General features: G+C 36.3%; 1 protein-coding gene across 48 annotated transcripts in view; it reads left to right on the top strand.

Moving 5' to 3' along the window:
* The window catches only part of CLASP2 (cytoplasmic linker associated protein 2), a 181,691-nt gene that overhangs the window by 31,610 nt on the left and 134,891 nt on the right, over window positions 1–15,190 (top strand). For 47 of the 48 annotated variants that reach the window (XM_047741973.1, XM_047741900.1, XM_047741956.1 and 44 more), the window contains exon 7: window positions 1,944–2,014. In XM_047741973.1, the coding sequence (XP_047597929.1) occupies window positions 1,944–2,014 (71 nt within the window). Of the gene's footprint in view, window positions 1–1,943; window positions 2,015–6,925; window positions 7,078–15,190 lie in introns of those variants that run through there. The other variant, XM_047742000.1, reaches the window with a different exon arrangement.

Here is a 15,190-nt window from a genome sequence, read left to right as displayed (position 1 = left end):
AGAGCTCTCCTGGATACTATCCTTTCTGTACCTGACTTCTGTGGTCTTCATTCTGAGGTGTCCCACCTTCCAATTCCAGTGTTCCCTCTCCCATTTCATCTTGTCCACATCTTGTCTCTGGGCATCTTGTTCTGCTGTCTCCCTAAGTCTCTGGAAGATACTGTTCTGTAGGATGAAGCAACCTGTGTCTTTAAACTGAAGTGCTTGCTTTCAGATTTGTGAATATTTTTATTTGTTGTGAATGTTTTATTTGTTGAAATCAGTGGGGGTAGGAGGTAAGGCTAAGGTTTAGAAATCACATTATGATGAGTGTCTAGAAGGTTTTCAACTCTAAAAAACATAGATTTTTTGAAGATTTTATTTATTTATTTGACAGAGATCACAAGTAGGCAGAGCAGCAGGCATAGAGAGCGGGGTGGGGGGGCGGGAAGCAGACTCCCTGCCCAGCAGAGAGCCCGATGCAGGGCTCGATCCCAGGACCCTGGGATCATGACCTGAGCCGAAGGCAGAGGCCTCAACCCACTGAGCCACCCAGGCGCCTCTAAAAAACATATATTTTTTAAGATAGAAAGTGTCTGCATTCTCAGTTTACAACTAAGAACTGACAGGATATGGGAGCGCCTGGGTGGCTCACTGGGTTAAAGCCTCTGCCTTCGGCTCAGGTCATGATCCCAGGATCCTGGGATGGAGCCCCGAATCGGGCTCTCTGCTTGGTGAAGAGCCTGCTTCCCTCTCTCTCTCTCTGCCTTCCTCTCTGCCTACTTGTGATTTCTGTCTGTGAAATAAATAAATAAAATCTTTAAAAAAAAAAAAAAAAAAAAGGAAAGAAGGAAATGACAGGATATGGACCACGGCTTAACTAAGGTTGTAAAAATGACATTATGACAGAAACATAAGAGTAAGTCAGAGAACATGTAGCAGTTAAAAACAAAATGACAAGGCCCTCCTTCCTTCCCCAAATCTCTAAGTTCTAACTTTAAGAATAAATAATATCATAGGGGCACCTGGGTGGCTCTGTCAGTTAAGTATCTGACTCATGATTTCAGCTCAGGTCATAATCTCAGAGTCCTGAGATTGAGCGCCATGTTGGGCTTTGTGCTGAGTGTGGAACCTGCTTGAGATTTTTTTCTCTCCCTCTCCCCCTCCTTCCCCTCCTGTGCTTGGTCTCTCTCTCTCTCTCTCTCTCTCTCAAAAAATAAATAAATAAATCATAGCATGATATATTGGAAAGTAAAAGCAAAGCAAACTAAAAAATACTGCTGTCAGCATAATATCATTTTGATCTGAAGAAAATTTATATATGAATACAAACCATCAGCACACAATTCAAAAAAATTGGATGATGGAATTGTGTTTGGGTTTTTTTCTTTGTTCCTAATTATGTTTCCTAGTTTTCTTTTATAATGAATGTACACTGCTTTTGTAATAAGAAACACATTGTTAACTTAAAAAAAAAGTGATACCAGAAGTATAGAAAGTAATTCTGAATATAATCAGAAACAGTAACAGAATTGGTGTTAAAAGAAAGTAGGTTAATAGAGAAGATGTTAGTATTAGTCATATCCCTATCACCTTAGTTTCTGTCGTTTTATATTTCATTGTTTTTATGTTTGCCTTATGTTTCCTTTGCATGAGTTCATGTACTTTTAAAGAGGTCTTGGTGACTGAGTACATTTATTATAAGGTTGTAACAAGTATTTTTGATGGGTTTGGAGAAATAATTTTATGAGGAAACATGAAACTATGCATGTAGGTGCTGCCTGTGTTTTGTTGCTTCTGTACTCAAGCAGGATGGGCTTGGTGTTTTCTCTCAGTAAGTGAGGTAATTGTAAAAGAGAGTTGTATGAAACTGAATTCCTGAACATACTTTTCTCAGGGAGGTGGCCAAGGAAATTGTTTCTATTTAAACTGTATATAAAACAAAATGTATTCTTTATTCCCAGGTTAGAGGTGATTTTTGCCAAATTTGATGAAGTGCAAAAGTCAGGCGGTATGATTTTGAGTGTCTGCAAAGGTAAGAATAAATAATTAAGTTATTTCACTTGTCAAACATTTCTAAGATTATTTAGCAAAGTTTTAGATACTAAAACGTGTTTTCAAATCAACTATTATATCACTCAGCAGATTTGATTTTGTGGTTTGAAGCTTAATTAAGGTATAAGAAAGTCTTTAGATACTGCTAATTATCATCTATTCTCTGACTCTTTTAGAGTAACTGAAAATTTAATTTTGGGTCAGTTGTGTAAAATGATACTGTTCTTTTGGCTTATTTTTTGTAGCTTCTGGGTTGAAGATTTGTTGACCCTCTTGCCTTCCATGTTCCGTGCATAAAATATTTTTATTCTGAAAGTAATTGTTTTACTTAGTTGTTTTTAATAAAAGTTTTGGGGTTGGTGGGCTTTATTTCACTTATGTGTAGACTCTCAGTGATGATACTGGTGAAGAGACATAGAAGTAGAAGCTTTACCAGAATGACCATCTTTGGCTTCTCAATTGGAATTGAAGGAGGTTTCAGGTTAATATCTGGCACTTAACTCAGTTTTGTGGTTGTTCTTCTTTTTGTAAGGTTGCTAGATTGTGTTTGCTTTTAGTGGGTGGCATTTACCCAGATTTTAGTTTTTATCCGTGTATGTGAAGAATATATCCTATTTCCAAAGATAACATAGGTTGTTTTTCTACCTAAGAAAGTAGGTTCCTATTAAAGAGAGTGGGGTAGGGGGCGCCTGGGCGGCTCAGTGGGTTAAAGCCTCTGCCTTCGGCTCAGGTCATGATCCCAGGGTCCTGGGATCGAGCCCCGCATCGGGCTCTCTGCTCAGCGGGGAGCCTGCTTCCTCCTCTCTCTCTCTCTGCCTGCCTCTCCGCCTACTGTGATCTCTGTCTGTCAAATAAATAAATAAAATCTTTAAAAAAAAAAAAAAGAGAGTGGGGTAGGAAGGCACCTGGGTGGTTCAATCTGTTAAGTGTCAGTTCTTAGTTTTGGCTCAGGTCTCAAGGTCTGAACTCAACTGAGAGTCTGCTTCCCCTCTCCTCCCTCTGTTCCTCCCCAGGTGCACAGGCACGTTCTCTCTCTCTAAAGTAAATAAATGGAGCATGATTAGCTTAGTAATGTAATTGATGTAGGGAGAAAAAATTGGTGTGTGAGTTGTATAGTCATATAATGAAAAAACTAGTTACTAATATAATTTAGTTCTTTTTCTCTGGATTAAACCAAGACTGAGCATTATTGTGTTGCAGGAAGTCAGATGGAGTGAGAGTTTAATGTTAAAAAGATTGTGTCTACCCTAATCTAAACTTGGTTCCACAAGCATAAATTGACTTCAGCGCTACCAGTCCTCACCCTGACTGCCAGCTTTTCTCACTCTTCTCTGAATAGAAGGTGTTTTAAGTACCTCATCCTTATTTTTCCAGCAGTTACCTCTATTTCCATAGAAACCAGAAACAGCAGGAAGATGGATAGTTGTTCAAATTCCTTGGATTGAGACTGCTGTGTTTTCATACCATTTATAGTGCATTCTCATTTGTGTACTCCAGACTATGTAGTTACAACTCTAAAAGTATAATGCATATTATAAAAGTAAGGTATTATTTGGATACAGTTTATTTTGAAAGTGCTGCCTTTCTTGTATTTTGTGAGGTTATTTCTGTTATCTTCAAAATAGGAGATTTTATATTCCCTATTCTCTTAGCTCCCATTTCTTTTTCTCTTGTTTCTCTCTCCATAAACAGGAGGTTTGGGGTCAGTATCTGGCATTTGTTTCTCTTGGAGGGAGTCTTCAGAGATTTTTTTTGTGTTGGAGATTATCTGAATATTTTAAGTGTGGTCATATGTGAATGTTAAAATCTAAGAGATACACAGTGGGATGTAGAAGTAGGTCAGGATGTTTTTGATGACAATATTATGCTGTCATTGAAAAATTATTGGATTCATTAGTAAGGGAAGAGACTATAAGAGGGAAGCCAGTTTATCATGTTGGCAAGTCCCAGGGCCCAGGTCTCTCCTCTCCCTTGTCTGTATTCTCTTTAATGTAATCCAACCCAAAGGCTTTAAATGATAACTATTTGCTGTTGACTTCTAAATGTGTGGTTCTGGCCCTCACTCATCTCTCTTATATTCCAGATTTGGTAGTTTGTGGCCTCGATGATGTTTCCTTTGGAGTGCCTAATAGGATCTCAGGCTTAACATGTCCAAAAGTAGAAAGCCTGTTATCTCTTTCTTCCCCTCAAATCTGTTGTTCCCCCAGTTTACCCATTTCAGTCAGTGCCACCACGGTCAGCTCAGGCTAGAAACCTGGATTGATCACCCAGTCTGTCTACCTTTGAAGTCCTAATGTATCTAAAATTTGTCCTTTTTCCCCCCATCTCCACTGCTAAAATCCCACTCTAAATCTTTAGCTTTTACCTGGATTATTGCAGTAGATTTCTGTTCCATGTTTGCCTTCCAGAATCTGTTTTCTACCCAGAAGTGAGAATGATCTTAAAATGTAAATTAGATCATGTCTCAGCACTGTTGAGACATGATCTGTCCTTCTCAACAAGAGAAGTTTCTGCCTCAGTGAGCCTACATTCTAGTGAGGGAGATAGATCGTAAACAAGTAAACAAGTAAGCAAATAAGCGAATGATTATCCAGAGTGATTGTAGTTGGTAATGGGAAGAAATACAACTACCCTTTGTTTAATGAATTTAATGAAATTAATTTAAATTATTTCTAAAATCCTTGCAGCTAAGTGAAAAGCATTAAATGAAAAAATAATTTCCACTAACATTATGGTATGTGTGTCATCCCAACCCAGGACAATGAATAATTTTTTAATAATTTTTATAGGTAGAGAAATCTATTAACAGAACATTGAAAATGAATTTTTGTAAGTAATTTGAAGGCAAAAAGTTAGTACCCAAAGTAATACTCTTTTTTAAATTTTTGTATGATTTTTCCCTACAAAATTTCCAGCCCTTTTGGCTTATTGTAATAGTGCACCCAGCCTAAAACTTTAAAGTTATGGGACAGAAATACATTTTAGGGCAAAATAAAGGCTCAAAAAAAATTGTGGAAACAGTTCATGCACATAACAGACTGAGAGCCATTGAAGATACCACCTTTTCTTTTTCTCACTTGGTGTACATGTGCAAAGCAAATTGTTATGAATTCACCCAAACATGGCATTCAGTTCAGATTTGTTCCGTATGATATTCTAGAAACTGTTAGTTAAATAAAATTTTTTAGTGTGTCTGTACCTGAAGCCATAATAATGAAACATCAAACTTCTTATATTGATTTAGAGTGCTTTGAGATGAAAAAAGTGATTTTAATAAACAGACAAAAGCTAAAAACCCAGGTTATAAAGGTGGTATAACTTGATTATAAGAGTTATTTTTTCCTCTTTAGTCTACCTCTTCTCCCTTTATGCATGTCTCGGGGCACTTTTAAAATTATTATTATAATAAATAATATCTCGTGCTTTTTTCCTGATTTTGTTCAAAACTGCTTTATCTATATTCTTGATTCAAATTTTGGTTGAATTCTTTGACTTGATTTTCTAGAGAGTTAGTTCAGCACTCTCGAGACACAAAGTAAATATATTATCAGTGATGTGAGCATATCATTTAGTATAGGAAAGGGAGAAATGCATTTTTTTTTTGGTCTTGAGGGTTTTTCAAGTCAGACTTTAATTCTCATATTACAAAGTAAGTTAGGCAGAATCCCTAAATACAGTAGAATTAGTTCGGCTGTGAGAAGGAAACTGAGTTTAATGTTAATCACATCAAGGCTGGAAGAAGGCAATACCATCCCTGGAGGAAGGAAAAGGCTGGGAGTTGCAGGCCCCCTGTGATTATGGCTGGGCCTGTTGTTGTCATGGAGCTTTCTAGACCATCTCCTACGCTAAGATGTAAACACCAACAGTGTTGGTGGCTGTGACTGCAAGTCTTTTTCTCTTTGACTGTGAAAAAACTATGCATAATTCTGATTTGTCTCATTTGCGTAGGACCTAATGAAGTCTTGGGGTGAAATCATTGTAAAATGTTTCCCCACCTCTCTATTTGAAACAGTTGCTAGGAAAAGAATGCTCTAGGAGGCTGGCAATAAAACAAAGCTTAGGAATTAGGCTTTGAAATTACCTTGAAACTTGGCTTATCAGAGGCAGTAAGGTAATTTGTAGTCTAGTTTTTTGTATGGTTGTTGCATACACTTTCATGAAAAGCAAAACAGCCCTTAGATTGATTTTAAAATGTGTCTGTTTGTGACCGTGAGCCCCAGGGCTTCCCGGAGCTTGACAATGTGCTGATGGTTGTGCAGCTTGGATGGTGGGTGCTCCGGCTCCGTGTCCTGCAGCTGCGCACTGACTGGGTTCTGTCTCCACCAGAAGCAAGCTTTGTTCCGTGTGGCTCTGCTGTCCACACACAGAGCAGCCTTTGATGGGCTGCCTTTGACGTGATTTGTTTACGGCAGCCAGAAATGCTTCCTGCATAATGAGAGCAGTTAATCATGGAAACTGGGCTATTCCTGTTTGTGCGCTTCTAGCAGTCTTCTGTTGTAAATATTAAAAGGTAATGACAAAAGGATGAAAACCTTTTTAAAAAGGCACAAATCAGTTAATCCATCAGATCATGTGATTGCTACTGATTACATGGATGTCTTTAGGGAAGCAGAAAATGATTGCTGAACACATGCCTTGTGTTTTGATGATTGCATTAAAAGTCCCCCAGTGGGATGACATTTATTGGCTCCAGAGCTTTTCTTACATTAAATATCAGGCAGCCAGTACAAGGGGAAGCATCATAACCTGTATGTAACCACATATGTGCAGTTAAAGAATAATCTTGATCAAGCTCTGCTAGGTTCTGCTAAATAGACGAGGATTTTCAGCAAGACCCCAGACTTTTATTTTGAAGTGGAGTAGCAGCTGTTGGCTATTGCGGTGCAGAGCTGCAGCGCGGCCTGGGTCACACAGTGCTCCGGGTGTCTGCAGGCTGCAGGCCGAGCCCAGTGGCGCAGGCACCGAGCTGCATTTATTTGCTGTGCTGTTTGACCTCTTGGTTTGAGAAAGCTCCCTGGACCATCTGAATGGCTATGGGAGATGGTGAGTAAGATGTGTTTTTCTTCTTATGCTTGTGTTAAACACTTCCTTTTAAAGTGACGATCATTTGCTGTGTAAGAAATATATTTCTCCCTGAAGAACGAAGGACACTGTGTGTGTGTGTGTGTGTGTGTGTGTGTGTGTACAGTCGTGTGTGCATATATGCACATGTGTGCTTACTTGGCCATTTAGTATCCTTTTCTACTTGATATGTCTATATGGAATCTGGCGAATATGACAATTTACCTTGCAACCCAAATAAGCCCTCAGCCTTTGATAGTGGTTATGAAGGGCTATTGCAAGAAACATGGAATATATGCAAAAGCTTTGAAGAGAGAATATGGAATATGGCCCTTAGAAGAATGGCAAATTTTGGCAGAAAGGTTTGCTTAGGAAGCTTGTCATCTTTGCTGTTGTATATGACAAGTAGAATTTTGTGGTAATAAAGTATTTAAAGGAAAATGGCTTGCCATAGACGCTATTTTAATTAATATGCTTGTGATTTGTCAGTGTCCCTAGTAAATAGTTTTCTAGAAAATAGTCTTTTACAAGTCCTGTATAGGGTATAATTTTATTAAAAATTGATTTTGCTAGTGTTTTATTATAATAATAATTTTTTAAATATTTCTATAGTGCTTTATAGTGTTTCAAAGCACTTTAATATACTTAGTATACCTTAACTTCTCAGGTACAAATAACTATATGAAGTGTACAGAGTATTTTGGTGTTTCCATTGCACAGATTAGGAAACTGAGGCTTGCTGATAGGATAAGTCCTAGATCTAGGCACAGAGAGCAAACCAGAACCAAATCTAGAACGTCAAGTTGCATTTGGTGTTGTCCTTCATAACACTTAACTGAACATGGTTTTTTTCATTATTAAAGCTTTTGCTAATATGCTTAGAGGTATATTTTATAGTAACATCAATGCCAGAGATGTGTATGAAAGGGAACTTAAAGTTCCTGAAAAATATTCTGTGTATTTTTCTTTAGGTTCTCAAAGAAGACTGGTCTGTATTTGGAAGTTTTAAGTCTAACAGTTTTATCCTTCCTTATGATGATATAATGACTTCTCTCTTAGGATTTTGTCCCCTTGGGACTATGAGGAATGGGATGCAAATGTACCAAAATGATGGCATTGGTAAATAGTCATTTAAACTGTATGTACATGTTAATAGAAATAGAGTATATTTTCTTTTGGTATTGTAATGGTTTATTCCAAGGATTTACATAACTGTTTTATGTCATTTTGGAAATAATTTTAACTATTAATTTTTAAGGCAAAATCCATCAAAATTAGCAAATTAAGTTCTCATATACTTAAGGGCATTGCCAAGTTTATATATTTATTTATGTTTTAAACCTTAATTTACTGGTAACTCTAAATGTTGCATTTGATTGGGGCCATATCCAGATTTTATTTCGTTCTTAAACATAGATTTGATGACTGTTAGTGTATCTTTAGTTTTCTTTTTTCAAGCAATACATAAATATATTCCAACTACTTAGGAATGTACCGATTTTAAAAAATCAAAGTAACAGCCTTTTACGAAGTTCAGAAGGTAACCTTCCTGCTCATCCTGTTCTTCAAAACGGAAATACTTTTATTTTTTGATAATTATAGTAATACATCTTAATTTAAAAATAGGAAATCTGGGGGGGGCAACCTGATTGGCTCAGTGAGTAAAGCATGATACTCTTGATCTTGGGGTTGTGAGTTTGAACCCCATGTTGGACATAGTGTTTACTTCAAAAAATAATTAATTTAAAAGATAAAAATAGGAGCTCTAAATAGTGAAGATATATAGTAACAGGTAATCTTGCGATTTCTAGTTTTTAACAGTTTCATATACTCTCTATATTGATCTTTCTCACATATAGTACACATATATTATACTAGTATCATGTAAACATGTGTAACAAATGGATTATGTCATTCCTAACCTGTGTTTCTAATTTTTTTATTTTAATTAACAGAAATATCTTCTTTTTAAAAAATTTAAACACTGCAGATAAGGTAAAGTTTCCCCTCTGAACCACCTTCAAGCCCAGATATAAACAGTGGTGAACACTTTTATTTATTTTTTTAAAGATTTTATTTATTTATTCGACAGAGATTACAAGTAGGCAGAGAAGCAGGCAGAGAGAGAGAGAGAAGGAAGCAGGCTCCCTGCTGAGCAGAGAGCCCGATGCGGGGCTCGATCCCAGGACCCTGGGATCATGACCCGAGCCAAAGGCAGAGGCTTTAACCCACTGAGCCACCCAGGCGCCCCTGGTGAACACTTTTATTAGTGTGGTGTCTGCATACCTTTTACTGTCCCTTACATGTATATTAAGTATCAAAATAAATGGTTTTGTTTTTATCTGTGCATATAAACAATATTGTTCTGAAAGTATTTTTGCCATCTTCTACATCTACTTGGTATGGCATAGAGTTTTTCTTTTTTCTTTTTTTTTTTTAATGTCCTCATGTGTAACTGTCTTCTTTAAACTGTTGTGTAATATTCCATAGTATGGATATATCATAACCATTTCTTTTATAGAATTTTTAGTTGTTTAATCATGTAGTTTTCTAAATGATTCTGAAACACGTTTCTACAAATAATATGTGTGTATACATATACACATGTATGTTTCTTACAATACCCTAGAAGTAGAATTTCTGTATCTAAGTTTTTATTCATTTCAGATTGTGTTAGTTGTAACTAATTTCCTCCAAAAGAGGCTTTACCACTTATATTCCCACCATCAGTGCCTGCTGTCCTGCATTCTTTTCAGTTCTCACTATTACTAGTTTTAAATTTTATCTGTCAAATGAGTGAAAAATATTTCACCCTTTTAAAAACATTTCTGTTGTCTAATAAGGTTGATCATCTTCAGATGTTTGGTTATTTGTATTTCCTTTTCTATGATTATGTTCTGGCATCCTTAGCCAGCTTTTTTCTTGTTGTTATTTGGCTTTTGTGTTGTTTTTTGATGTATTCTGGTTATCAATCTATTATCTATTAAATATTTGTTATATAAGCTTAACTTCAAGACCATATGAAAGATTTTTTTTATATGAAAGATTTTTTTTTTAAAGATTTTATTTATTTATTTATTTGACAGAGATCACAAGTAGGCAGAGAGGCAGGCAGAGAGAAAGGGAAGCAGGCTCCCCACTGAGCAGAGAGCCTGATGCGGGGCTCGATTCCAGGACCCTAGGATCATGGCCTGAACCAAAGGCAGAGGCTTTAACCCACTGAGCCACCCAGGCACCCCAATATGAAAGATTTTAATAACAGTTTTATTTCTAGGCAAACTCAGGTTTTTGAAACACTGTAATGACTATCAAGTGAAGAGTTGTTGAGGGTGGCTCTCATGTGCATTTCTGTTTGGTTTTTATCCTTACCCAAGAATATAAAACCAAGTAGTCAGATGATTGTGAAGTAGTTCTGGATAGTCAAATCAGATAGAGTTTAAAAACCTGTAGGATTATTATGTGGCACTGAGCCCTGCAATCTGCCTCAAAAGCTCATGAGAGGAATTTGGCCTTTTGTTGTTATGCTGCAGAGTGGCTGGAAAGAAATACGGTTTTGTTGCAAATTGTTTCTACACTTAGAGCATTTCAACAGTCTATTCTTCCAAACATGAATTTTTTAGAAAACATACACAAGTCATGATATAACCTTGACTTTCTAAAGGGAAGCCTTCTAGACCACTACAAACTGACATATCATTACTGATTTGGTAGGAAGGGAACAATAGCAAGAAATTAGTGCTGAGCAGGTATCTCCTCTTCTATACCCTTGAATATTCTATGTGCTATGCTAGAATTGGGTTAACACAAATCACTGAAAGAAGGCAACCCTTTAACTTAGTGGTGAAAAGGCCAAACTTTTTTTATTTCTTGGAACAGTGATAATGGGGACAACAGAGTCTATAAGGAGAAAAAGTAAATTACAAGGGACAAAAGATTGGGCATTCAGCAATATAGGTGGCAGTAGTGGGCACTAAGATCGAAAATCTTAGCCTTCTTGAAACAGGCTCCTTTTACCAATCTGGGTGCAAGGTCTTAGGACACTAGGAGCAACGTATCTTCCAACATAAAAGTTGCTAATGAATCTGAGTCTTGAAAGAAATGGTTTACATCTTTTTTTTGGGGGGGGGGGGGGTACATTGTAGAATGTATAGTTGATGCTCTTGACAGCTATTATAACCAAGTATAGTTGTCATGAAAATTTACCCAAAATGACTAGTTTCTGTGAGGGTTCTAAATAAACCTTATGGGGGCACCTGGGTGGCTCAGTCCATTAAGTGTCTGCCTTTGGCTCTGGTTCTGATCCCAGGATCTTGGGATTGAGCCCTGCAGCAGACTTCTTGCTCAGCGGGAAGTCTCCTCCTCCCTCCCCCTCTGCCTTTTCCCCTGCTTGTGTTCTCTCTCTCTCTGTCTCTCTCAAATGAATAAATAAAAAAACTTACAATAAATAAATCTTATGAGCATCATTAATTATTTACTTTGATATTATGGCTATTGTAAAATATGTTGTTTTTAATTTTATTAATACCAAGTAATGTTTTAAGTTATGTCTGCCCCCTAACATCATTGAACTATCAAAGGTCTTAAATTTTTAATGGGCTCCTTTAAAGAAAAGGATAAGTCTTCAAGTAGCTTTTTAATTAAATTAATGATTACCTAGAAATTCTAAGAGACTTTATGAAATTTCTTGGTTTCTTTTCAACTTTATATGAGATGGACTTTATTTTTTTTAATAAAATTATTAACATTTAAGATTAATTATGCTGCTGAAAACACAGCATCTTTATGTGAATATTAAAATTTGGCCATTGTTTAATTTTGAAGTACCTGGATTTTTAATTTCTAGTCACTTTACAGAAATTTTTTGTTTTTAAATTGAATACATTTTAAATGTTTACTGTTTGATTATTTTACATCTGAAGGCCTATTATTTTCTTTAGCTCTGAGAAATCCTCCTCTGTTATTTTTTTAAATAAGTTTCTCCCCGTCATTAGCTTTAGTCTCTCCTTACAGAATTGTTACCAGTCAAATATTGAATCTCCCATGTTGATTCACTGTCCATTATGTTTTGTCTCTTTTCCTAAGTTTTATGTCTCTCTTTTCCCTTGTATTCTAGGGGATCTCCTTGACTTCCTTATCCAGCCCTCCCATTAAGTTTTTACTTTTAGCAATTAAAAGTTTATACAATAACAAGAATTTTTTTTCCCTTTTCTGGTGGTTCCATTTTTACAGAAGAGTGTGTGTGTGTGTACACTCAGGCACATGCATATTTATATGTAAAATATTGAGCTTTCTGAGTTGTGGGTGGAAAGAGCTTAATGATGAAATCATTTCATAGGTTTTCAGTGATTCCTTGCAAATCATTCCTGTACTTGTTGGCTTAGAGAGTGTCACTTCTCTGTCATTCTGTGAGGTAGATCAGTCCTCACTGCTATGTCAATCTGCTTCTGAGAATTCTGAGTTGCAGCTTTGCTGTGGTTTTATTCTTCAAAAGCTTTCCATCCTTTAAATTTGCATTTTATGAGAATTTGTTGCTATCTTTTGGATGCTGATTTCACAGACTTTGTTCTGCCTCCCTTTCTGTGGTCTTAACGATGTTGCTTATAATTTTATTGGGGTTCCATTACAGGGTTTTAAGCAAGAGAGCAAGGTAATTCAAATTATCATAGTTCTTTTAAGGAAGAATTTCATACATACCCAGAAATAAAGAATATTGTGACAAACCTCTGTTACTACCTACTATCCAGCTTCAAGAAATTATCAATAGATAGCCAGTCTTTAGTTATCTGTAACCCTACTTATCTTCCTCAGCCCTACCTACCCTGTAGGACCGGGGTATGGGTGTGTGGACACACATGCACATGTATTCATACATGTAAAGTAAAGTAAAACTTAAGTCTTTTTAAAAAGAGAACTTTTTAAAAAACAGTTAAAGGCTTATTTGTAACCAGGACATATTTTATTGACAACCAGTTTTCACACCTAAAAAATTAACCCTTAGTATCAAATATTCAGTGTTCAGATTTACTCAGTTGTTTCCTAAGTATCTTTTTACAGTTTGAATTTTAATTCAGACAAGGTTCATCATTGTAATTGGTTGATATATTGCTTTACACTCTAGTCATCTGTAGCAGTTGTCTTTTTCTCCTCTTGCCACTTATTTGTTGAAGAAAAACATTATCTCTCAGGTGAAGTTTTCCCACATACTAGATTTTGATAATTACATTGCCGCGGTGGTTTTATGTTCTTGTTTTTTAGGATTTTATATCCCCTTTGTTTCCTGAAAATTAAAAATTCTTTTAATTTTTAAATTGATCAGAATCAGGTCTAATTTTTTGTTTTTGTTTCTTGGGCAGTTTTTGGCACACATTTTTATAGGTGGTATTATACATCATGCATTTTTATTGGGAGCCATGCAGTGTCTGATTATCTTTTTTTTTTTTTTTGGTATATTAATATTGAACATTGGGTTCGGGTGTTGTCAGCCTGATCTGTTATTTATAACAGTTTTTCATTTAACAGTTTCAGCAGCCACTGATCCAAATTACATTTTTAGATGATCTCATTGTCTTCTTTGGGTTTGGAAAGTTGAGAATGGAAGCAGGGAGACCAGTTAAGAAGTTGTTGTAACAATATAGGCAGAGAAGATACTGGTCTGGTCTTAGATTAGGAATGGCACCAGAAGTAAAGAGAAATTAGGTAGATTTGAGATATAACTTGGTGTTATATACAACAAGAATTATTAATAGATGATCCATGTGGGGCAGAGAACTTGGAATGGGGTTCCTACATTGTGAACTTGAGTAGCTAAATCAATGGTGATGTCATTTACTGGGATAGAGGTAGACTTAGGGAGAACAGAAAACAGGTTTGGAGATGGTACTGGTGTTACGTTACATATGTCAGATTAGAGATACCTTCAAGATCAGGTGTTACGTTACATATGTCAGATTAGAGATACCTTCAAGATATCTTGAAGATATTTAGTAGGGCAGTTGAATATTTAGGTTTGGAATGGTATAGGTCAAAGATGGTATAGGCTAAAGACAAACATTTGAGAGTTGTCAGCGTAAAGATGTTTGTTGTTTTTTTTTTTAAAGATTTTATTTAGTGCTCGCTTCGGCAGCACATATACTAAAGATTTTATTTATTTGACAGACAGAGATCACAAGCAGGCAGAGAGAGAGAAGGGGAAGCAGGCTCCCCACTGAGCAGAGAGCCCGACTCAGGGCTCCATCCCAGGACTCTGGGATCATGACCTGAGCTGAAGGCAGAGGCTTTAACCCAGTGAGCCACCCAGGTGCCCCCAGCGTAGAGATGTTTTAAACTGTTGAGAATGAATGAAGACAATTAGAAAGTGTGTAGTCCAGAGAAAAGAAGATATTCAGCATTACTGATTGGATAAAGGAGGAAGAGACTGAGCTAGAGATCAGAGGAAAGCCAAGGAGAGTATTCTATTGTAAAAGCAGAATGGGGAGTGCAGGCAATTGAAACCAGTTTTCTGAGATACCTATGGTACTATAACTTATAGTGATTATTGTTTCCTAATCTCAGTTACTAATTTATCTGTTATATATGACCGTGGTCATTGTTAGATACATAAGAAGGTAAAACTAAAACTATTCAGGAATCCAGAGGCCTCTTACTCACTGTTTTAATTAGAATAGGGAAGGATATAGCTTCAAGAGAAAAGAGGAACTTTGGTATAAGAAGCTACTTAATATGAAACAGTATATTTGTGCCTGAAAATCTATGTTGTGGGTTCTTCTTTGTGAACTAGTTGGTTTACTGAAGAAAAGCCCCACAAAATGAATTTTCTAAATGAGATACGGTATAAAGTTTTAGCTTTCCTATCTATTGTTTGCCATTTTAGAATAGAGGGATTTTTCATCCTTTATGTGAATTCAGAAGCAGAAATTTCAGGTTTTGGAATACATGTAATCATAAAAGTGAATTGAAAAGTTTGAATAGCCATTTGAATATATGGCTTTCCTTTGAAGGGAAGAAGAAAAAAAATGAAGGGATTTCATTATGGTAATGTAAGTTTCAGTTCATATCTGAAACCTTGGGGACCAGCTATGTTTTGGAATTTTGAATA

The sequence above is a fragment of the Lutra lutra genome, chromosome 1 (genome assembly GCF_902655055.1).
Source record: "Lutra lutra chromosome 1, mLutLut1.2, whole genome shotgun sequence".
NCBI classification, from domain to species: domain Eukaryota; kingdom Metazoa; phylum Chordata; class Mammalia; order Carnivora; family Mustelidae; genus Lutra; species Lutra lutra.
Note: the sequence above shows the minus strand (reverse complement) of the source record. Positions and strands in the feature narration are given on the sequence as shown.